This window comes from Camarhynchus parvulus, chromosome 4, assembly GCF_901933205.1.
Source record: "Camarhynchus parvulus chromosome 4, STF_HiC, whole genome shotgun sequence".
NCBI lineage: Eukaryota > Metazoa > Chordata > Aves > Passeriformes > Thraupidae > Camarhynchus > Camarhynchus parvulus.
In genome coordinates, this window is record NC_044574.1 from 875677 (window position 1) to 897914 (window position 22238).

A 22238-nucleotide genomic window follows, 5' to 3' on the forward strand; every position below is an offset into this window, starting at 1 on the left:
TAATAATGGCACTAAAAGAAAATATGCTACATCTGTTATGGATAGCAGTACAAAATTAGCTGATCACACCTCTGACACCCAAGATGTCTTCACTTAAAATACTCGTTGGCTTTACTTTACATAATTTGCTGATTATATTTAAAAGAAATACAATTTTGCAATTACTGTTCTTTCTGGTGTGCTATCTATGCATCATTTTCTTTTTATGTTTATATATTTCTCCTTCATTAGTGCAGTCTGAAGGGTGATTAGATCCCTTCAAACATTTTACAGAGGTTAAACGTTGATTAAGATTTAATTATTACTGTAAATAGCTTGGAATGACATATGGTGCAAAAACCTGACATATGTGCATTTGAATAAATGAAGTGCTATTTCCCATGATGCTTCAGTAGCTGTTTAACAGCTTTGCTGAAGGGTTATGTTGCACCTCATGTTAAGATTGCTTTGATGTTATATTTTGTTGGGTTTTTGCAGCTGAAAGCTAAGAACAGTTTTTCCAGTTTTTAAAAACATTGAATATTTTAAATACCTAAATTGTTTTGCACAAATTTTTGCTAATTTGTCTAACTAGGTTAAACATTTTCAAAAGCATTTCGATTTTTAACGTGGGTTCCTCGCATTGTGTCAGCAGCAGCGTGGGTTCAGTGTACAGGATTCCCAAAATTCCAGGTTTTCCCAGGTGTCCTGGCCCGGCTGGGAGCGGGGTCTCTGCTTCCCCAGGAGTGCCACGGATCCCTCCTGGGGATGCAGAGATTCCAAGTGATTTCAGAGCAAGGGAGAGCTTCAGGAGGAGCTGGTGGAAGGAAAAAATTTAGGGAAGGGATGGAGATTTATGGAGATTTCATGGGGATGGAGAAAGGGGCAGGAAGGGTTTGGCCAGGAGGGTGGAGCCCAGCCAGGCTCTTCCCTTAGGCACCACCTGGGCTTTGGCAGGTCCAGCTCTGGGCTCTGCACCCCGGGAGCTGCAGGGAAGGAAGGGATGGGAGGCTGGGCTGGGTGGGATGTGCTGGAGCCTCAGACACTCAATAATTCATTGAGCACTGCCAGGCACAGAACGTGCAGCGTTCGCTGTGCTGCAAACCCATCCTCTTCGGGGGGGAGGCACACACCAAACACCAGCGGCGGCGTGGTTGGCATGGAATTATCCCCATCTCCTCCCTCTCCATGAATCAATTCTCCAGCTGATCCATGCCTGGGCTCTGATCCTGCTCCTCTTGGCCTCCGCAGATCGAGACGTCCCAGCTGGAGCCGGAGATCGCCATGGCCACCACCAGTAAAACCGTGGTCTACAACAAAGGCTTGTGAGTGCCAGAGGAGCATCCCAGCCCAGGAGGTCTGGGGAGGGAAGAGGGGAAGCTCCAGCCCTGCGAGAAAGCAAACAGCAACAAGAAGAAGATGAAATAATAGAGCTCGGTGATAGGAGCTGCTCCCGGCAGCCCGGGAGTGAATTAACACCTGCAGAGAACTGACACCTCACACCACTCAAAAAGAGTCATAGTAAAAGTTCTAACTTAGCAACAGGAGCAGCAACTGCAACAAATAAAATCACGTTGAACCACTTTAGAACTAGCTAACAGAACTCAGAATGGCTGGCACTGCATGGAGGGAGATCGGGGCGAGCTCAGAGCCGCCTGCGCGGCACAGACATCACCCAGCACATCCTGTGTCCCCACGGCTGCTGCACAACACCAGCTCTGCAGAGACCAAGGGGAGCGTGGCTGTGATCGATCAGGGGATTGGGAATGCCCAGTGTTGATTTCTTGCCCATCCCACCCCAGCACTCACCCCAGAGCTGAAGAGGAATTGCCACGTCCGTGTGCCCAGTGAAGGGCTGGGCTGTGCCCCTCCGTCCTTCCTCCTCCTCCTCCTCCTCCTGCAGACACTGCTGGTGGCATCCTGCCCTTCACTGCGAGACTGGCTGGCCCTGGATCCCAGCCCCTGGAATTCCACAGGGGCTTTGGCCTGGGTTTCAAGATGCTGGAAAGCCGAGGTGCCCCCGGGTGGAGTGTTGGAGTAGAAATGGTGCTGGAGCTGCTCTGTTCCTCTGCACAGCCCTGAGGGGGGTTTGTCCCACCCAGCACCCTCTGACAGGGAGGTTGTTAATCTGAGGTGCTTGGCTAAGCCACGCTTTGCTGAGCTGGCGTCTAAGGACAGGATGTGGTTTAAGTTTGGATCAATCCCCAGCTGGACAAGGATCATGGCAGGCCCCTTCCAACTGGAATTCCTCTCCTCTCCTCTCCTCTCCTCTCCTCTCCTCTCCTCTCCTCTCCTCTCCTCTCCTCTCCTCTCCTCTCCTCTCCTCTCCTCTCCTCTCCTCTCCTCTCCTCTCCTCTCCTCTCCTCTCCTCTCCTCTCCTCTCCTCTCCTCTCCTCTCCTCTCCTCTCCTCTCCTCTCCTCTCCTCTCCTCTCCTCTCCTCTCCCTCTCCTCTCTTTCTCTCTTTCTCTCTTTCTCTCTTTCTCTCTTTCTCTCTTTCTCTCTTTCTCTCTTTCTCTCTTTCTTTCTCTTTTCTCTTTCTCTTTCTCTTTCTCTTTCTCTTTCTCTTTCTCTTTCTCTTTCTCTTTCTCTTTCTCTTTCTCTTTCTCTTTCTCTTTCTCTTCCTCTTCCTCTTCCTCTTTCTCTTCCTCTTCCTCTTCCTCCTTCTCCTTCTCCTTCTCCTTCTCCTTCTCCTTCTCCTTCTCCTTCTCCTTCTCCTTCTCCTTCTCCTTCTCCTTTATTTTTTCTCCTTCTCCCTTCTTTTCCTTTTCTTCCCCTTCCTCTCCTCTCCCCCATTTTTCCAACCCCTCCACCCAGCACAGCCAGCTCTGCCCAAGTCCCTGTGCTGGTGCAGACCAGGACCCGAAGCCAGGTCCTGGCAGCTGTGCTGAGCTGATGGCTGTGCCACTGCACCTTCCGAGGGGACACTGCCCTCTGGGGACATCTGGCTGTCTGGCTGGCTGTCCCTTCAAGCTTTGGGGTGGTTAAAGGGGAGAGCTGAGTCACCCCCACACTGCACCAAGTCCTGCCCTCCCTGGGTTTGGGGGCACAGTGTGACTTTCTGGTACCTCACAAAATTCCACAAAAATTCACCCCAAATCCGACCCTGAGGGACTCCCTCAGCTTCATTTGGAAGCGTGGCCACCAGCAGAACATTCCAGAGGCAGGATGTCCCTGCAGGATCCATGTCCCTGCAGGGACCCTTGTCCCTACAGGACCCTTGTCCCTACAGGATCCATGTCCCTGCAGGACCTTTGTCCCTGAGGGATCTGTGTCCCTGCAGGACCCTTGTCCCTGCAGGATCCCCGTGGAGAGGGCACCGTGGTGGTGCTGGGGTGGCACAGGCTCTTACCCTTCAAATGCCAATTTCTTGTGGGGCTGGGGAGGGTGGGGGCAAAGGGGAAAGCAAATCCCCACTGGCACAGAATGTATTTGATGGATTTATTGCAATGCCTGGAACTGGGGGGTCTGAGCCCCCCAGGTGTGGGGTCAGACCCACAGGAGCAGGATCCACCCCGTGGGGCAGCTCAGGGCCCCTGCTCCTGCCCTGCCTGGTGTAAATCGGGAGGAATTGCACAAAGGGGATGGATGCTGTGGATTTCAGCAGGCAGGACAGGAGGGGCAGCTCCAGGCCCCTCAGAGCTGCTGCTCTGGGGCAGCTCCTGGTCCCAAACACTGCTGGGAACCCAGAGTGGGCCCCCTCACCCTGGGGCTGCTCTGGGTTACACCGGGGCCAGCGCAGCTGCGTTGGGCACACTGAGTCCCTCAATGCACTAGATGAGATGAATGTACCTTGCAGAGGATGGTCCCACCCCAGCTGGCATCTGGGGGGTCACAAGGAGGTGGCAGCTGTCCTGGGGACATTTCCATGGCCATCTGTGCCACTCTCAGCACCCTGGGACAGATAACTCCTGCAGCAGTGAGGGGAGGGGAAACGAGATCAGGGAAGGGGAAAAGGGACATGGCAGTGCCCAGGGAAGGGGAAAAGGGACATGGCAGTGCCCAGGGAGGGCAGAAGGGACATGGCACTGCCCAGGGAAGGGGAGCAGGGATGTGGCAGTGCCCAGGGGAGCAGGGATGCTGGCAGTGCCAGGGGGATGTGGCAGTGCAGGGATGCTGGCAGTGCCCAGAGCAGCTGTGAGCCTGGAGCAGAGCCTTTCCTTGGGGCTCTGGGGTGCTGGGAGTGCAGGCAGCCCTGGCAGCACCTCCGTGGGCTGTGTGGAGCAGGGAAAGGCTCCTCTGAGGATGAGATTCCCGGTGGCAGGGGGGCTGTGCTGCAGGGTGGGCACAGGGCTGAGGCAGGGGAGGGCTCCTGGCTCGGGTGCCTGCCTGGGGCAGCCTCCCCCCTTCCCCCTTCCCCGAGGGTTCTGTTCAGAGCTTCCTCATGCCAGGGTTCTGTTTGGAGCAGGGGGAAGGAGGGAGGGATGGAGGCTGAGCTCTGCTGTGGGATCCCGGAGGGGAGGGAGCAGAATTCGGGTTTGTGGGTGATCACAGAGCCCAGGGGTGGTGTCTGAGCTGGGGTTACCTGCAAGGGATTCCCAGTGGATGGAAGCAGCCTGGGCTCTGCTGCCATCAAGGAAAACCAGGGGTTGATCAGGGTCTGCCCGGGGAAGGAGCCACATCCCTGTTTCCCCGCGGTGGGAGAGGCTGTGGGTGCTTTCCCTGCACACACATCCCCTGCAGGGATCACACATCCTTAGCAGGGCTGCCCATCCCGTGTCCTGATTGTCCCTGGCAGGGGTTTGGAATGGGATGAGGTTCCAGGGCCCTTCCAACCCAAACCATTCCAGCATTCCCTGCTGCCGGAGGAGGTGGAGAAGTGACCATGCAGTGACCACCAGCAGGGGCTGGATCCATCCAGAGCAGAGAGCCGGGTTTATTAAAGCCAGGCAGCTCCGGGGAATGCCGAGGGCCTGATCCTGGGGAGGGGCTGGGCACAGCTTGGGGATGTCAGAGGAGCTGTGCTGTGAGCGTGGCTCGGCTCAAAGGCAGCTGCTCCGTCACACAAGTGACAATGACAGGCCCTAAATGAGTCTGGGGTGGTGTCTGCCCGCACAAACCCCGTCAGACTTGTTTGGCTTGGTGTGGCAGCAGAACGGGGCTCAGTCAGCTCGGCAGGGTTTGTGCTGAGCAGTGAAACACCCGGGCCTGAGCCAGCCCTGCCCCTGGCAGGGGAACCTCTGCCAGCCTCTGCCAGCGGGGCAGCAGCGGTTCCTCCCAGATTTTGTCCCAGTGTCACTCCAAGTGTCATGGCCCTGCCCAAAGCGCTGGGCAGAAGCTCCTGGGGGAGCTGGGCAGAGCCACCAGGCCCTGGGCTCAGTTCCCTTCCCCACCTCCTCTGGCAGCAGGGAGCCGTGGGATGGTTTGGGTTGGAGGGCCCTGGAATCTCATCCCATTCCAAACCCCTGCCAGGGAGGGCTCATCCACAGTCCCTGCAGGTCTGGGGTGGGGAGGTGGCCCTGGACACCGTGGGACTTGTCTCCACATCTCCCAAAGCCAGTGCATCCCCCGGGGACAATCAGGACACTGCAGGTGTCCCTGGGACAATCAGGACGCTGCAGGCGTCCCTGGGGCAATCAGGACACTGCAGGTCCCTCTCTGCTGCCCTCCCCTCGCTGTCCCCAGCCTGGTGACGAGCAGGATGAGGGCGCTGCACGAGGAGCACGTGGTGGTGGCCCTGTGCTCCCAAACCCTTGGGAACCCAGAGTCCTTGGGCGTCCCAGCATGGGGACGCCGAGATCACAGTGTCCCCAGCTGAACCCACCTGGAGTGGGTCCCACATGGGAATGTCACCTGGGAATGCCCCACGTGGGAATGTCACATGTCACATGGGAATGTCCCACGTGGGAATGTCACGTGTCACATGGGAATGTCACACATGGGAATGTCACATGTCTCATGGGAATGTCCCACGTGGGAATGTCACATGGGAATGTCCCACATGGGAGTGTCACATGGGAATGTCCCATGTGGGACTGTCACATGGGAATGCCCCATGTGGGAATGTCACATGTCACATGGGAATGTCACATGTGGGAATGTCACATGTGGGAATACCCTATATGGGAATGCCACAAGGGAATGTCCTACATGGGAATGTCACTATGAGAATGTCCCACGTGGGAATATCCCACATGGGAATGTCACATGGGAATGTCCCACGTGGGAATGTCCCACATGGGAATGTCCCATGGGAATGTCCCACGTGGGAATGTCGCATATGGGAATGCCACATGGAAATGCCCCACACAGGAATGCCCCACGTGGGAGTGCCACATAGAAATGTCCCACATGGGAATGTCCCACAGGAATGCCCCACATAGAAATGTCCCACATGGGAATGCCCCATGGGAACGTCCTGCATGGCAATGTCCCCTGAGGGAATGTCCCCCTCAGCCCTTCCAGCGGCTCTGGGGCCGGGACACAGGGTCAGGCCTCGGCTCCACGTCAGCTCCGATTGTCAGGCCAGCGAGCGGTGCCAGGCAGCTCCACAGCCCAGGCAATGACGCCGCTCTGCACATTCATTTAATCACTAATTAACCTCCTCATGCACAGAACGGAGCCCCGGGTTGGCGGGAACGACCCCGAGCGCTGCATTCCCGGTTTGCTGTAATTGGGAACGAGGGAGGGAACGGGGAGCGCCGCTCACATCGGGTCCTTCCCCTCGGCACAGAACAATAACGAGACCGTCGGCTCCCGGAGCATCTAATTAGAAATGGCGTGCTTAATTGATTTCTTGGCTATGTTAATTAAGGAATAATGAGGACCAGGTTGCAGCACGAGGTGCCAGCGAGAAGTTTGGAGTGTCTCTCCTGGAGGATGGGTCTGGTGGCTGCTCCTGGGACAAGCCCAGGGTGCTGTCACCCATGTCCCAAACTCCCCGCCTGGGCACAGCTCAGCTCCTTCCGTTTTTCCTTGTTCCTCCTTTTCCTGCTCCCGTCCCTGGGCTGTGCCAGGTCCTGGCAGGGTGGCAGGAGGTCCCTGTGGGGTCACCTGGCCAATGCTGGACGCTGCCACCCAGGGACAGGAGGTGCTGGGACATCCCTGGCAATGCCCCCTGCCCGAGGGATGCGCTGTCCCCTCCTCGTGCAGGGCTGGGATGGAGCTCCAGAGCCTGGGATGGCCTTGGGAGGAGCGTGGGGGGTCCCGGGGTGTGTGAGACCCCCCTGGGCAGAGCTCTGGGCACAGATCAGCTCCTCTGGGATGCTCTGAGGACATTCCCAGGCTGGGATGTGGGGTCCTGGTGCTGGTGGCTGTCCCCAGCTCCGGGTGTGTCCCCAGGTCCCTTTAGGAAACACCACTTTGGGCTTTTTCCTGGTTTTTATGGCTCATTCCGCACTTGGCATCCACACATCCTTGGGTCTGAGCACACCTGACAGCAAATCCCCCAGGAAGGGTGAGGGGACAGCTGCCAGCAGCACGTCTTCCAGCGGGGTGGGCACCCCGGACATCCTAGGGACAGCCTGGCACACCCTGAGACACTCCCAGGACACCTCCAGGACACCTTGAGACACCCCCAGGACACCCAGGATACCCTGGAGACACCCCAGGACACTTTTGAGACACCCCGGGGACACCCTGGGACACCTTGGGACACCTCAGGAGTCCTGGGGACACCCCCGGGACACCCAGAGACAGCCTGGGACACCCAGGGACAGCCTGGGACACGCTGGGACACCCAGAGACAGCCTGGGACAGCCTGGGACACCCAGGGACAGCCTGGAATGCCCCAGAACACCTTGGGACACCTCAGGACTCCCGGGGACATCCCTGGGACACCCTGGGATGCCTCCTAGACACCCTGAGACAGCCCTGGGACACCGAGGGACACCTCTGGGATACCCAGGGACACCCTGAGACACTCCCAGGACACCTTTGGGACACCCTGAGATAGCCCCAGGACACCTCCAGGACATGCTGGGACACCCTGGGACACCCCTGGGACATCCTGGGACGCTCCCAGGACACATTTGGGACACCCTGGGAAACCTTGGCACTCCCAGGGACACCCCTGGGGACACCCCAGAACACCTTGGGACACCTCAGGACTCCCAGGGACACCCAGGGACACCCCTAGGACACCCAGGGACACCTCTGGGGACACCCCAGAACACCTTGGGACACCTCAGGATTCCCAGGGACACCCTTGGGACACCCTAGGACACCCCAGGGACACGCTGAGACAGCCCTGGGACACCCAGGGACACCCTGGGGACACCCTGAGTCACCTCAGAACAGCCTGGGACACCCCTGGGTCACGCTGGGACACCTCGGGACACCCAGGGACACCCAGGGACACCCCAGGACACCCCCAGAGACACCCCCAGGGACACCCCAGGACACCTCGGGACCCCCTCGTCTCCATCTGTTTTTAACCCCTGCGTTGCCAGCGCCCGCGAGTCCCCGTGCCAGCCGCGGATTGTCACAATAAAGAGGTCACACCTGGCTGTGCTCCCAGCTCCGTGTGCCGTTCCAGAGGGAGCGTTGGGATTGAAAGGTCCCCTCTAAGGACAGGGTTATTATGGGCTGGCTCTCCAGGGGAGAAGCTGCTGGCGATGGGGATTTTCCTTGGGATGGTTTTCCCAGGATGTGGGGAGGGAGCAGGAATGATGGATTTTGTGTGTTTGTATATAATTATACAAAAATAACTGCAAAATCTGTATCATGCTAGACTATAAAAATATGTATAATTATAGGCATAATATATATAATTATCATCTAGTACATATAATAAAATATATAAGCCAATTGATATATTTTAAAATATGTAATTAGATATTATTATATATAGTATACACCTCATAAAGCACAATCTATATTTTATATATACATATTGCATACAAAGTACACGGTGTGCATACTAATAAATATATATAAAATATAAATTATAGAACACAATATACACATTATATATGCATTTGTATGTAAATTATTTATTCATGTGTATATATGTGTATATAGGCTATATTTTATATATTATTATTTTCTTTTTTTACATATATATATAATTAATATATATATATGGGTTTGGTTTTTTGGTTTTGGTTTTTTTTTTTGTTTTGTTTTAATATTTATCTGTGCTTTCCCCCAAATCTCAGGAAAACCTGGGAGGGGCTCCTGACCCTTCTCCCCTGCGCTGCCCCGACTGGGGGGTCCCGGTGGGGCCAGCCCTGGGTGTCCCATCCCTGCAGGGACATTCCCCAGAGCAGCTCGGGAGCTCTCCCGACGCTCAACTCCTGTGCAGGTGTGGGGCTGCTGTCCCTGGAGCTGCCACTTACCTGTCACACCTGTGGGACCCCCATGGACACACCCAGGGACACCCCCGGGGACACCCCCAGGGACACCCCACATACCTGTGACACCTATGGGACCCCCAGGGACACCCCCAGAGACACCCCCGGGGACACCCCCAGGGACACCCCACATACCTGTGACACCTGTGGGACCCTCAGGGACACCCCACATACCTGTGACACCTGTGGGACCCCCGAGGGGACAGCCCTGTCCTCACCCAGTGCCATGGAGCCACCAAACTCCGCTTGTCCCCTTCCTCCCAGCACCTCCCAGTTCCTCCCAGTTCCTCCCAGTGTCTCCCAGCTCCTCTCAGTTCCTCCCAGTGCCCCCCAGTGCCTCCCATCGCCGTCCCACAGGGACCCCGCTGTCCCCACCGCTGGCGGGGCGCTGTCCCCACCCCGCAGGTGTCCAGGTGAGTTTCCAGCAGGTTTTTCCTTTATTTCCACGCAGTAACACTCACTACAGCCGCTACCTACGGGAGGGAACGCACGCACACGGGCACGGGGAGAGAGAATAAATTAAAAGAAATCGTCATAAAAAAACCCAAACGATGAGCAAATAATGGGGGGGGAATGATGGGGAAGTGAGAATAAAAAGGCAAATGAGGAGGGCTTGGCACACGGAGCCTCGGGTCGGAGGCGGTGCGTGCATCTCCCGGGCCGCAGCGCGGGGAGGATGCGCTGCGGGGCCGCCCTGGCCGCCTCCTGTCCCTGCTCGGCGGGGCGGCAGCGCCCCGAAAGCCCCTCCGAGGGTGGCCCCGGGCGGCGGGGGGACGGGCACGGGCCCCGGCCCCGGGAAAGGCCGCGGGCGGCGGCGTGGCCGTGTCCCCAGAGTGTCCCCAGAGTGTCCCCAGAGCGTCCCTAGAGTGCGCTGGGTGCCGCCGCCGGGGTCCGCCCTGCGCTCCTCGCCATGCTGGCCGCACCTGCAGCCCGGCCCTGCCTTAGTCGTTGGAGGTGACGTCGATGTCTTCTCCGCTCGACTGCTTGGTGGCCAGGCGCCATCGGTTGATGTGGTGCGAGCCCTTCTTCTTCTGGTCCGAGTCGGGGCCCTCCTCCTCCAGCTTCTGCCGTTTGTATTTCGTCCGCCTGTTCTGGAACCACACCTTCACCTGCAACAGGAACCACACCTTCACCTGCATCAGGAACCACACCTGTTCTGGAACCACACCTTCACCTGCATCAGGAACCACACCTGTTCTGGAACCACACCTTCACCTGCAACAGGAACCACACCTTCACCTGAATCAGGAACCACACCTTCACCTGCAACAGGAACCACACCTGTTCTGGAACCACACCTTCATCTGTGGCACACAGGAACCACACCTTCACCTGCATCAGGAACCACACCTGTTCTGGAACCACACCTTCACCTGCAACAGGAACCACAGCTGTTCTGGAACCACACCTTCACCTGTGGCACACAGGAACCACACATTCACCTGCATCAGGAACCACAGCTGTTCTGGAACCACACCCTCACCTGCATCAGGAACCACACCTTCACCTGCGGCACACACACAGCACTGTGGGCTCCACGGCCGGGCCTGCAGGGGGGGCGGCTCGGGATTCCCTGGAGAGGGGACAGACTGGCCCTGGCCCTGTCCCCATCCCTGTCTCCATCCCTGGCCCTGTCCTTGATCCCGACCCTGTCCCTGTTCCTATCCCAGTCCCGTCCCTGTCCCTATCCCTGTCCCTGTCCTTGTCCCATCCCTGTCCCTATCGCTATCCCCATCACTGTCCCTGTCCCTGTCCCTTTCCCTGTTCCCATCCTTATCCTTGTCCTTGTCCCCATCCCTGTCCCATCCTTGTCCCTGTCCCTGTCCTGTCCCTGTCTCTACATCTGTCCCTGTCCTTGTCTCATCCTTGTCCCCATCCCTACTCCATCACTGTTCCTATCCCTGCCCCTGTCCCTGTCCCTGTCCCTGTCCCTGTCCCTGTCCCTGTCCCTGTCCCTGTCCCCGTCCCTCCAGGAGCACCCCCACAGCCAGCGCACCCTGCCTCAGTTTCCCACGGCAAGGTGGGACACGGGGGACAAATGTGGCACAAATGTGGCACAAATATGGGACAAATGTGGCACAAATGTGGTTGCTGCCACCTCGCAGCCCTGGAGAAACACAGGGGGGTGAAGGACACTCGGTGACACCTCAGACACAGCACAGGTGACACTGCTCACAGCACAGGTGACACTGCTCACACACCCAGAGCCTGACACCTCAGACACAGGACAGCACAGGTGACACTGCTCACAGCACCCAGAGCCTGACACAGGTGACACAGCACAAGTGACACAGCACAGGTGACACTGCTCACAGCACAGGACAGGTGACACTGCTCACAGCACAGGTGACACTGCTCACAGCACCCAGAGCCCCTCAGCCCGAGCTGAGCTGGACCTGGACGGGCACAGAACGGGGGAGCAGCCAAAGCCAGCCCTGTTCCAGCTGCCACTGCTGCCAGGTGCCACTGCCATGGCTCCAGTGACACTGGGACGACACTTGGGGCCATCCCCACACCTCCAGCCAGGAATCCCAATTATCCATCACTAACTGACCACTGCTGCCAGGCTGCCACTGGCATGGCGGCTCCAGTGACACTGGGATGATGCTCGGGGCCATCCCCACACCTCCAGCCAGGACCAGGATCCCAATTATCCATCACTAACTGACCCCACTGAGGTTTCAGGAGACCTTTCCTGCTCTGCTGGTGCCAGACCCTGTCCCAGGAGCCCACAGGGGCAGCAGGGTCTCCATCGCTGGGATCCCACCCCGATCCACCCCTCAGTCCTGGCTCCAGCGCTGGCAGCAGGGGCTGGGCTGGGCTCAGGGGCAGAGCTGGGGACAGGGCAGCACAGCCTGGGGCACTTTGGGATGTTGGGGGAACCCACAGGGTCAGGGGGCACACAGGGAGGCGGGATGGCACAGGTAGGGATGGGGATGGGGATGGCACAGGCAGGGATGGGGATGGCACAGGCAGGGATGGGGATGGCACAGGCAGGGATGCAGGGATGCAGGGATGCAGGGATGCAGGGATGCAGGATGGGGATGGCACAGGCAGGGATGCAGGGATGCAGGGATGCAGGGATGCAGGGATGCAGGGATGCAGGATATGGGATGGCACAGGCAGGGATGCAGGGATACAGGATGGGGGATGCCAGCAAGGAGGGATGCTGGTAGCAGTGGTGAGAGATGCAGGATGCTGCAGGAAGCAGAGTGGATGGGGCGAGGGGTGTGGGATGCTGCAGGCAGGGTTATGGGATGTGGGGTGCTGCGGGCAGGGTTATGGGATGGGATGGGGTGCTGCAGGCAGGGTTATGGGATGGGGTGCTGCAGGCAGGGTTATGGGATGCTCCATCTGGGAATGAGGGGCACTGTGGGCAGTGATGAGGAATGCTGCAGGTGGGATGGTGCAGGCAGTGGTGCAGGATGTGGATGCCGCAGGTGGGAACCAGGATGCCCCCGGAGGGACGAGGGTGCCCCCGGCGGGCTGCGGACACTGCCTGGCTCCCAGGCCTGCAGCACTGAGTGCCGCTGCTCGGCCACCGCTGCCAGCCCGGCCCAGCACAGCCCGGCCCAGCCCGGCCCAGCCCGGCCCAGGCTGAGCTCTCTCCCGCAGCTGTTCGTGCCCTGCAGCCGCTGGCCCTGCTCAGTTGATCCCAGGACCAGCGGCCCTTTCCCTTCAGCCCCGACCACGGCACCGCTCCCTGCTCCGGAGCCTCCCCGGGCCGGCACAGCCCGGCATCCCCATCCCGGTCAGCATGCCCAGTTCTGGGGCATGCCCAGTTCTGGGGACGGCATTCCCATCCCAGCCTGGCATTCCCAGTTCAGGGGCCGGTATTCCCATTCTAGATCAGCATTCCCATCCTGGGCCAGATTCCCAGTTCAAATCAGCATTCCCATCCCAGGCATCCCCATCCTGGACCAGCATTCCCATCCCAGGCATTCCCATCACGGATCAGCATTCCCATCCCGGGTCAGCATTCCTATTCCAGCCTGGCATTCCCATCCCAGGCATTCCCATACCAGCCCATCATTCCCACCCCGGCCCGACATTCCCTGGAGCCACACCAGCCCAGCAGCAGCCGCTGACTTTGGCCTGTCCCGGCTGGGAACGGCTCCTCCCGGCAGCGGGACACAATCCCGGGACACAATCCATTGCCTTTCCTACCTCTGGGGCATTCCTGGGACACAATCCATTGCCTTTCCTACCTCTGGGGCATTCCCGGAGCCGTGCCGGGCTGGCGCCTTCCATCCAGGCGTCCCGGGGCACTTTGCAAACTTTAATTAAAGCTCCGGGAGAGGGGAAGTTGCCTTATCCCTGAATTGTGGGAGGGGAACCGAGGCACAAAGCGATTAAATCTGCCCGAGCAATTAAATCCGTGCCGGAGCGGGGCGGGGGAACGGCGGCTCTGCCCGGCCCGGCTCTGGCCGGCCCGGTTCGGCTCGGTTCGGCCCGGCCCGGCTCGGCTCGGCTGGGCTGGGCTCGGTTCCTGCGGGCTCCCCGGGATTCCCGGCTGGCAGCGGGGATGTTCCCGGGCTGGAGGAGCTCCCGGGCCGCGTCCCTCGCTCCAAGGGCCGCAGCCGCGGCGGGAGAATTGCGGGGAGCTCCCCGCGGGCACCGGGCATGAGCTGGCCCCGAGCTCCGGAGGAATCGCTCTAAACCCCGGAGCCCGGGGCTTCATCCCTTCCCAAATTAACCCTTCTCATGCCGGGTGTTTGTGCATTCCAGGTCCTGCTCCCGGGGCTGGCTCTGTCCCCCGGGGTCACCTCCCACCCCGAGCTCCTGCTGCAGGACAGGGACAGGGACAGGGATGGGACAGGGAGAGGGATGGGATAGGGATGGGACAGGGACAGGGATGGGACAGGGACAGGGACAAAGATAGGGACAGGGAGAGGGATGGGACAGGGACAGGGACAAAGATAGGGACAGGGACAGGACAGGGACAGGGATGGGACAGGGACAGGGACAGGGACAGGACTGGGACAGGGACAGGGACAAGGATAGGGACAGGGACAGGCACAGGGACAGGGACAGGAATGGGACAGGGACAGGGACAAGGATAGGGACAGGAACAGGGACAGGCACAGGTACAGTGACAGTCCCGGGTGGCTCCTGCATCCCTGTCCCGTCCCTAAGCCCAGCTCCCGTCCGTGTTTCCCCGCACATTCCCAGCTCTGCTGTGCCCTGAGGGCCACCACGGCCACCCGGAGATGCTGCTGGCACCTGGGGGATCAGCGCTGGCCCCAAGGTGACACTGCCCTCACTACTCGGGGACAGTTAAAATCCCCGTGGAGCTTGCCCAGGCGGTGGCACAAAGGGTGAGGGCACTGGGGTGGCCCTGGATGGGGACAGGGAGGGAGCAGCCCCGCTGTCACTGGGTGACACTGCCTGTGCCGGGTTGTCACCCCAAGTGCCACCACCCACAGTGCCAGCCCTGCACCTCTGCCTGTTCCTGCGGGGACTTTTCCCCTAAAACTCCCCAAAATTTCTCTGGTTTGTTTTTGGGGACAGGTCTCAGGGCAGGGGACAGCTGCCAGGCCTGGGCCTCGCTCTGCAGCTCTATCTGGGCATCTTTCTCCTCCTGTGATTCCCAGGCATCCGCTCCATTAATTATTAATGATTAATTACAGCCAGCACCGAGCCCCCGGCCAGGGCTGCTCTGTCCCTGCAGGGACAGCTCCAGGAGGGGATGGCGGGATATCCAGGGGCTCCATAATCACCCCAAAACCAGGAGGGGACACCGGGTTATCCAGGGACTCCATAATCACCCCCAAACCAGGAAGGGACACTGGGATACACAGAAACTCCATAAAAATCCCAAAGCTGGGAGGGGACACCGGGATATCCAGGGACTCCATAATCACCCCAAAACCAGGAGGGAATATCCAGGGGCTCCATAACCACCCCAAAGCTGTGAGGGGACACTGGGACATACAGTGGCTCCATAATCACCCCAAGCTCCCCTCTGCAGCAGCCAGGGAGAGCTCTCTGCCCAGGGAGTGCAGATTGGAGACCCCGAGTGGGGTTTCCCCCACAAGGTGCCAGCTTGGAGCGGCTCTGCTGGGAATTCTGGGCTCCATCGTGCCAGAGGAACCCAGGGAAGCACCTTCCCAGCCCAGGCTGCTCCCATGGGAGGGGAAGTGACCTGGCGCCACCAGTGAGGCCATGCCCAACCCAGCAGGACACAGCAAAGCCATGCCAAACCCAGCAGGACACAGCAAAGCCATGCCCAACCCAGCAGGACACAGCACGTTGCCCCCGGCTCGTCCCATTCCCAGCACACATCCCAGATCCCAGCCTGGCACACAGTCCTGGGCACCACAGGGCATGGGGACCCTGCTGATCCTGGCAACACCACAGGGCATGGGGGCACTGCTGAAACCAATGCCCATGATCCCTGCTGATCCCAATGCCCATGATCCCTGCTGATCCCAATGCCAGGATCCCTGCTGATCCCATTGCCCAGGATCCCTGCTGATCCCAATGCCAGGATCCCTGCTGATCCCATTGCCCATAATCCCTGCTGATCCCAGTGCCATGATCCCTGCTGATCCCATTGCCCAGGATCCCTGCTGATCCCATTGCCCAGGATCCCTGCTGATCCCATTGCCCATAATCCCTGCTGATCCCAATGCCAGGATCCCTGCTGATCCCACTGCCCATGATCCCTGCTGATCCCAATGCCATGATCCCTGCTGATCCCATTGCCCAGGATCCCTGCTGATCCCATTGCCCATGATCCCTGCTGATCCCATTGCCAGGATCCCTGCTGATCCCATTACCCATGATCCCTGCTGATCCCATTGCCCAGGATCCCTGCTGATCCCATTGCCCGTGATCCCTGCTGATCCCAATGCCATGATCCCTGCTGATCCCATTGCCCGTGATCCCTGCTGATCCCAATGCCAGGATCCCTGCTGATCCCAATGCCAGGATCCCTGCTGATCCCATTGCCCATAATCCCTGCTGATCCCAGTGCCATGATCCCTGCTGATCCCACTGCCCATGATCCCTGCTGATCCCATTGCCAGGATCCCTGCTGATCCCATTACCCAGGATCCCTGCTGATCCCATTGCCAGGATCCCTGCTGATCCCAATGTCCAGGATCCCCTGCTGATCCCAGTGCCCATGATCCCTGCTGATCCCAATGCCAGGATCCCTGCTGATCCCATTGCCCATGATCCCTGCTGATCCCAATGTCCAGGATCCCCTGCTGATCCCAGTGCCCATGATCCCTGCTGATCCCAATGCCAGGATCCCTGCTGATCCCATTACCATGATCCCTGCTGATCCCATTGCCCAGGATCCCTGCTGATCCCATTGCCAGGATCCCTGCTGATCCCATTACCCATGATCCCTGCTGATCCCATTGCCCATGATCCCTGCTGATCCCATTGCCAGGATCCCTGCTGATCCCATTACCCATGATCCCTGCTGATCCCATTGCCCATGATCCCTGCTGATCCCAGAGCCCGTGATCCCTGCTGATCCCAATGTCCAGGATCCCTGCTGATCCCAATGCCAGGATCCCTGCTGATCCCATTGCCCAGGATCCCTGCTGATCCCAATGCCCAGGATCCCTGCTGATCCCAATGCCCAGAATCCCTGCTGATCCCATTACCCATGATCCCTGCTGATCCCAATGCCCAGGATCCCTGCTGATCCCATTACCCATGATCCCTGCTGATCCCATTGCCCAGGATCCCTGCTGATCCCAATGCCAGGATCCCTGCTGATCCCATTGCCCAGGATCCCTGCTGATCCCATTGCCCATGATCCCTGCTGATCCCAATGCCATGATTCCTGCTGATCCCACTGCCCAGGATCCCTGCTGATCCCAATGCCAGGATCCCTGCTGATCCCAATGCCAGGATCCCCTGCTGATCCCAGTATCCCCACCCTGCCCAGACCCCTCCCCCCCCACACCACCTGTGTCACACCCCCACGTCCCCATCACACCCAAACCCCCCAATGGCTCCCCTTGCTCAGACCACCCCAGATTCCCTTCGGAGCCCTCTCTGCCCCTTCTCCCCCCCGACCCCGCTTTTGGGTTTCCCTCAGGGCCCCGAGCTGCGTTTTGTTCCCCCAGTCCCTTTGATTTTGCTGTTCTGGACCTGTTGTTCCAATCTCACCCCGAATTAACGCTGCTCCTCGGTGGGAGAGCGGCTGGGAAGGGGTTAAACACCTGCACCACCCCCAGCCCATATCCCAGGGCATTTCCTGGTGCTGGGCAGGACCTGAACCCTCCTCACCTGCCCTGGGCTGCTGCAGGTGCTGCTCCCTGCCTGGGGGACCCTGAGCTGGCACAGCCCAGGGAGCAAAATTCCATTTTCCAGGGGAAAAGCAGCTGGGAAATAGGGCCAGGCACAGCCATGAGCTGCAAACCCCTGGGAATTGTTAAATCCATGAAAAAATGGTAAAACACCCCCAAACTGTGGGTTCGGGTGTGGGGCCCCAGGTGAAAACACACCTGTGTCACACCAGGATGGGTGTCACAGATAAAGCAGGCTGGTTTTCCATGGGAATTTGATTCCATGCAGGATTTATCACTGAACATTTAATGAATAATAATAATAATAATAGTAATCATAATAATACCCTGGGTTTGGCACAGCCACCAGCCCCTGGCTGTCCCACTCCTCCAATCCCAATACCTGGGTGTCTCCAAACCCTCAGCACACTGAGATTATTTCCCTCCAGGTAGCTAAAACAGATTTTTTTTTTAAAAAAAGATATTTTTTCCAAAGCCACAAAACAGAAAGGAAAAGGTTTCCCCGCAGGCTGAAGCCCCAGAGCCGGGTGCTGTTCCCGGATGGATCCGAGGGGCTGCGGGAAGGACGGAGCCTCTCCCGGCCCCGCCGCCGCCTCCCTGCGCTCGCTCCCCGCCAGCAGCAGCAGCTTCCCAAAATCCTGGCAACACCACACCACCGAACAGCCTGCAGCACCCAAAAAATGAAAATTTAAAACATCTCCGTGGCCTCCTTGCACCCTGAAACCTCGCTGGGGTTTGGGCTGGATGCCGCTGCTGCGCTTCCCCAGGAAATGGCATTACTGCATTCAGGCTCCAGGCAGTGCTGGGAAAGGCCAGGGAATGGCTAAGCTCCCCCCGGGGCATCCCACAGCTGCCCTTTCCACCCCGACAAGTTCCTGGCTGTTCTTTGACCTTTGGGTTTTGTCCTTTTTTCCCCTTTTTCCCCCATTCCAGCCCGGAGAGGTGACGGCAGCAGCGGGAAGGGCCCCGAGCCGGTGTCGGCGCTGAGCCCCGCGAGCCGTGAGCTGGGGCAGCTTCACCCTCGGCATCCAAACACGCTGGGGATTTGGGGGGCTCAGTCCCTGCTTCCTGACACCCACAGCTGCTCCTTTCCTCCGTCCCCTTGCCGGTGACATTTTCCTCCCGGGAAGTTCCTGCTCCCAGGGACGCGTCTGGAGGTTTTGTTTGGCAGAGCCTGGGCAAGGATGAGCCAGGCGGGTACTGGGAACACCCACGGCTCCAGCTTTATTTCCCAACTAAATTTAAGCTTAAAATTTCAATTAATTCAGCACACAGGCCCAACCACCTCACCAGAATTTGGGGAAAACTTTCTCCCTTCCTGGGAAATAAAACTCCTTCCCCTGGAGCGTTTGGGAACAGCCGCTCACCGGGACACCGGGCTCGGACACAGAGACGCTCAGCCCCAGCTCCCGCATTTTCCCCCAGCTCTGTACACTTTTCCTTTCGTCCTCGTGCTTCTCCTGGGTCTCCTTACAGCTAAATTCCCGTGAAATGTCTGTTCTGATCCTAGAAAGTCTCATCCAACACCAGCGCCCTTTGGCAGCAACGTCTCACACCCATCCTGAATTCCGGGTGTTGGTGCACAGACCCAGAGCTGCTCGGCTCAGCCACGGTTTTCCAGCTTTCCAGGGAAGCCTTCAGCCTGCTGCTCCTTTCCTTACTGGAATTTTAAACCCTTAAATTGCTCCCAGGGCAAACATCCCAAACCAGCGAGGAACAACACCGGAAAAGCGCTCGGAGAGTGGGACAACACCAGAGCCGCATTCCCAACCCCAAACCTGCCACAGCTCCTGGAACACCAAAAGCTGCCTCACAAAAACCCCAAAGCCACCCTGAGGAGCCCCAGAACACCTGCAGGCTCTGGGGGTCCTGGGGAGATCCAGCTGGGGCTTCACACGGGAGCGCTGTGCGGGTCTGGGGCCGCTGCTGGGACACGGAGGGACAGGCAGGTGGGACACGGTGGGACACGGTAGGGACAGGCAGGTGGGACACGGTGGGACACGGTGGGACAGGCAGGTGGCAGTACCTGTGTCTCGGAGAGGCTGAGGCTGCTGGCCAGCTGCTTGCGCTCGGCTCCCACCACGTAGTGGTTCTTCTCGAAGGCTCTCTCCAGGCGCAGCAGCTGCGACGGGGAAAAGGCCGTGCGGATGCGCTTGGGCTTGCGGGCGAAGGGGCCGTGCAGCAGGAGGCTCTCCTGGGACACCTCGCTCCCTGCGGGCACACACAGAGCTCAGCGCGGCCCCGCAGCCCCGGCCCCCCTCGGGGTCACTGCCCGGCCCTGGGACACGGCAAGGGCACAAAAAGGGGGATTTTTGGGAGATTTCCCCACCCTGAAATTGCTGGTTTTGTGCCACGTTCTGGGTGCTCTCAGCCCCACGATGGGGTTGGACACGGTGCAAAAGGGAGGGCAGGGAGAGAGAGAAAGAAATCAAGAGAAGGAGAAGGCATGGATGGGGAGAGCAGCAGAAAGAGGAAAGAGAGGAAGAGAAGGTGGGAGACAGAGAAAAAACTGAGACAGAGAGAAAAAGAAATTATAAAATAAGAGGAAGACTGAGAAAGTGACAGGAAAAAATAGAGAAGAAAAACTAAGGAAGAAAAAAAGTGGAGGGAAGAAAGAAAGAGGGAAGGGGACGCGGAAAGAGAGGAGAAAAGTGGGAAAGCAATTTTTAAAAGAGGGAAAGGAAGAGAAAGGAAAACAGAAGGAAAAGAAAGTGAAAGGAGAAAGAAAGAGACAAGAAGTGGGAAAGCAAAAAAAAAAAGAAAAAGAAAGAAGCAAAGAATAACGAGCGAGAGAAGGAAATCTGTAAAGCAGACAAGTGAAACAAGGTAGAAAGAAACGAAAGCAAGGGAAAGAAACAGAAAATTAAAAGCGGAGAGAGAAGGCAGGAGCGAGGGATGGCTCGGGAGAGCGGCGGGCCGGGCTCGGGGCTGGGGGGGACCCGGAGCCGCTGCTGGGGCCGAGGGGGCCGGGCCGGTGCCCCCGGGCGCCGCCGGCAGCGGCCGCGATCCCCGGCCGAGCCCCGGGCACCAGCGAGGGCTTGGTGCCGAGCAGATAAAACTAATCCGGGCTGCGGGACCCCCCGGCACCGCGGCGGGACAGAGGGGACGGCGGCGGAGGGGAAACGGAGAGGCAAAAAAAGAGAAAATAAAAGGGGGGAAAAAATAAGGAGAAAGAAAAAACACGGGGAAAAAAGAAAGAAAAGGACACAGCTACAGAAAGGAAAATGAAAAGAAAGAGGATAGGAAGGAACGGAGAGAAAGAAAATAAAGAGAAAAGAAATAGAGACAGAATCGGAAAATTGAGAGAAGGAAAGAATGAACGAAAGGATGAAAGAACGAAAGAAGCAAAACAAGAAAGCTAGGAAAAGAAAGAGAAGGAAAGAAAGAGAAGAAAGAAATAAAGGGAAGAAAAGGAATCGAGATCGAGAGAAAATCTACAGAACCAAACAACATCTCTCTGCGCAGCCGAGATCCACCGCACCGAAATCCTTCCCTTCCTTCCCGGGAAGGAGAAAACCAAATTCCCGGCTCGGCTGCGCACCGAGGCGGCGGCGCCGGTCCCGTGCCCCGGAGCTCCGCGATGCTCGGCCGGGACTCTGCGGGGCCGCGGCTACGAAAGGCACCGGCACCGGCTGCTCGGAGACACCGGGGGTGCGGAGACACCGGGTATGAAGAGGCACCGGGTATGAAGAGGCACCGGGCTCTCGGAGACACCGGGGGTTCCGAGACACCGAGCGCTCGGAGGCACCGGCTCTGCAGAGACGCCGGGAGTTCGGAGGCACCGGGCGTTCGGAGGCACCGGCTCTGCAGAGACGCCGGGAGTTCGGAGGCACCGGGCGTTCGGAGATACCGGCCCCGGTACGGAGCTCCCGGGGCCCCGGCCGTGCGTGCGGGCACGGCAGCAACAGGTCCTGCGGTGCGGTCGGGCCCCCCGAGCCCCGGTGCGGAGCCCCGCAGCCCCCGGGGCCCCGGCAGCGCTCGGCCCGCGCCCCCCGCGGCCCCCGCTCACCTTGGAAGCGGTGGCCGAAGAAGCGGTTCCGCAGCACCCAGGGGGTAAAGTTGAGCGGGTCGCGGTGCTGCGGCCCGAAGAAGGGTGCGGGTGCGGCAGGGCCGAGCCCCCCAGCTGGGGGGGCCCGACGGGCAGCGCCGGGTGCCCCACGGCCTCGGGGAAGACGAGCTCGGCGCTGCCGTACAGGGCCCGGCCGGCGGCTCCCTGGAAGCCGGGGGCGAAGGCGGCGGCGTCGGCGGCGGCGGCGGGGCCGGGGTAGGCGAGGGCGGCGGGGCGCGGGGGTCCTCCGGGGGCCCAGGGGGTGTCCTTGCCCACCAGGGACTCGATGGTGAAGCAGCGCTTCGCGGACGGCTGGAACATGGTGTGAGCCGGGAGCGGGGGGCCGGGCGGGGCCGGTCCTGCGGGAGCGCGCGGTGTGCGGTGTGTGTGTGTGCGTGTGCAAGAAACCTCCCCTGGGCACGGCACACACACGCGGACCCGCGGCCCGCACCCTTCCTTCCCTCCGCCCCCCCGCCCCGCCGCCCACCCGCGGGCGCCCACGCAGCCCCGAGCCCCGGCGGCCGCTCCGGCGGCGGGCGGTACCTGCGGGGCCCGCGGGGGCGGCCGCACCTGAGCCCCCGCCGAGAGGGGAGGCCCGCGGAGGCAGGGCCGGGATGGGGAGGGCAGGGATTGCAGGGATCGGATGG

The 22238-nt window shown here is 59.2% G+C and overlaps 2 protein-coding genes across 3 annotated transcripts in view; one reads left to right on the plus strand and one right to left on the minus strand.

Annotated features, from left to right (window-relative positions):
* The window catches only part of SFXN5 (sideroflexin 5), a 117100-nt gene extending 114822 nt beyond the window's left edge, over nt 1–2278 (plus strand). For both annotated transcript variants that reach the window (XM_030947420.1, XM_030947421.1), the window contains one exon: nt 1231–2278. In XM_030947420.1, the coding sequence (XP_030803280.1) occupies nt 1231–1308 (78 nt within the window). In that variant the 3' untranslated portion in view covers nt 1309–2278. The remainder of the gene's footprint in view (nt 1–1230) is intronic.
* Nucleotides 2279–9696: 7418 nt separating this feature from the next.
* On the minus strand, nt 9697–21912 carry LOC115903454 (homeobox protein EMX1-like). The gene is given in 4 exon segments (XM_030947951.1): nt 9697–10379; nt 19570–19754; nt 21553–21636; nt 21639–21912. Coding segments are annotated over 4 exon segments (711 nt in total). The 3' UTR covers nt 9697–10211.
* Between the last annotated feature and the right edge of the window lie 326 nt (nt 21913–22238).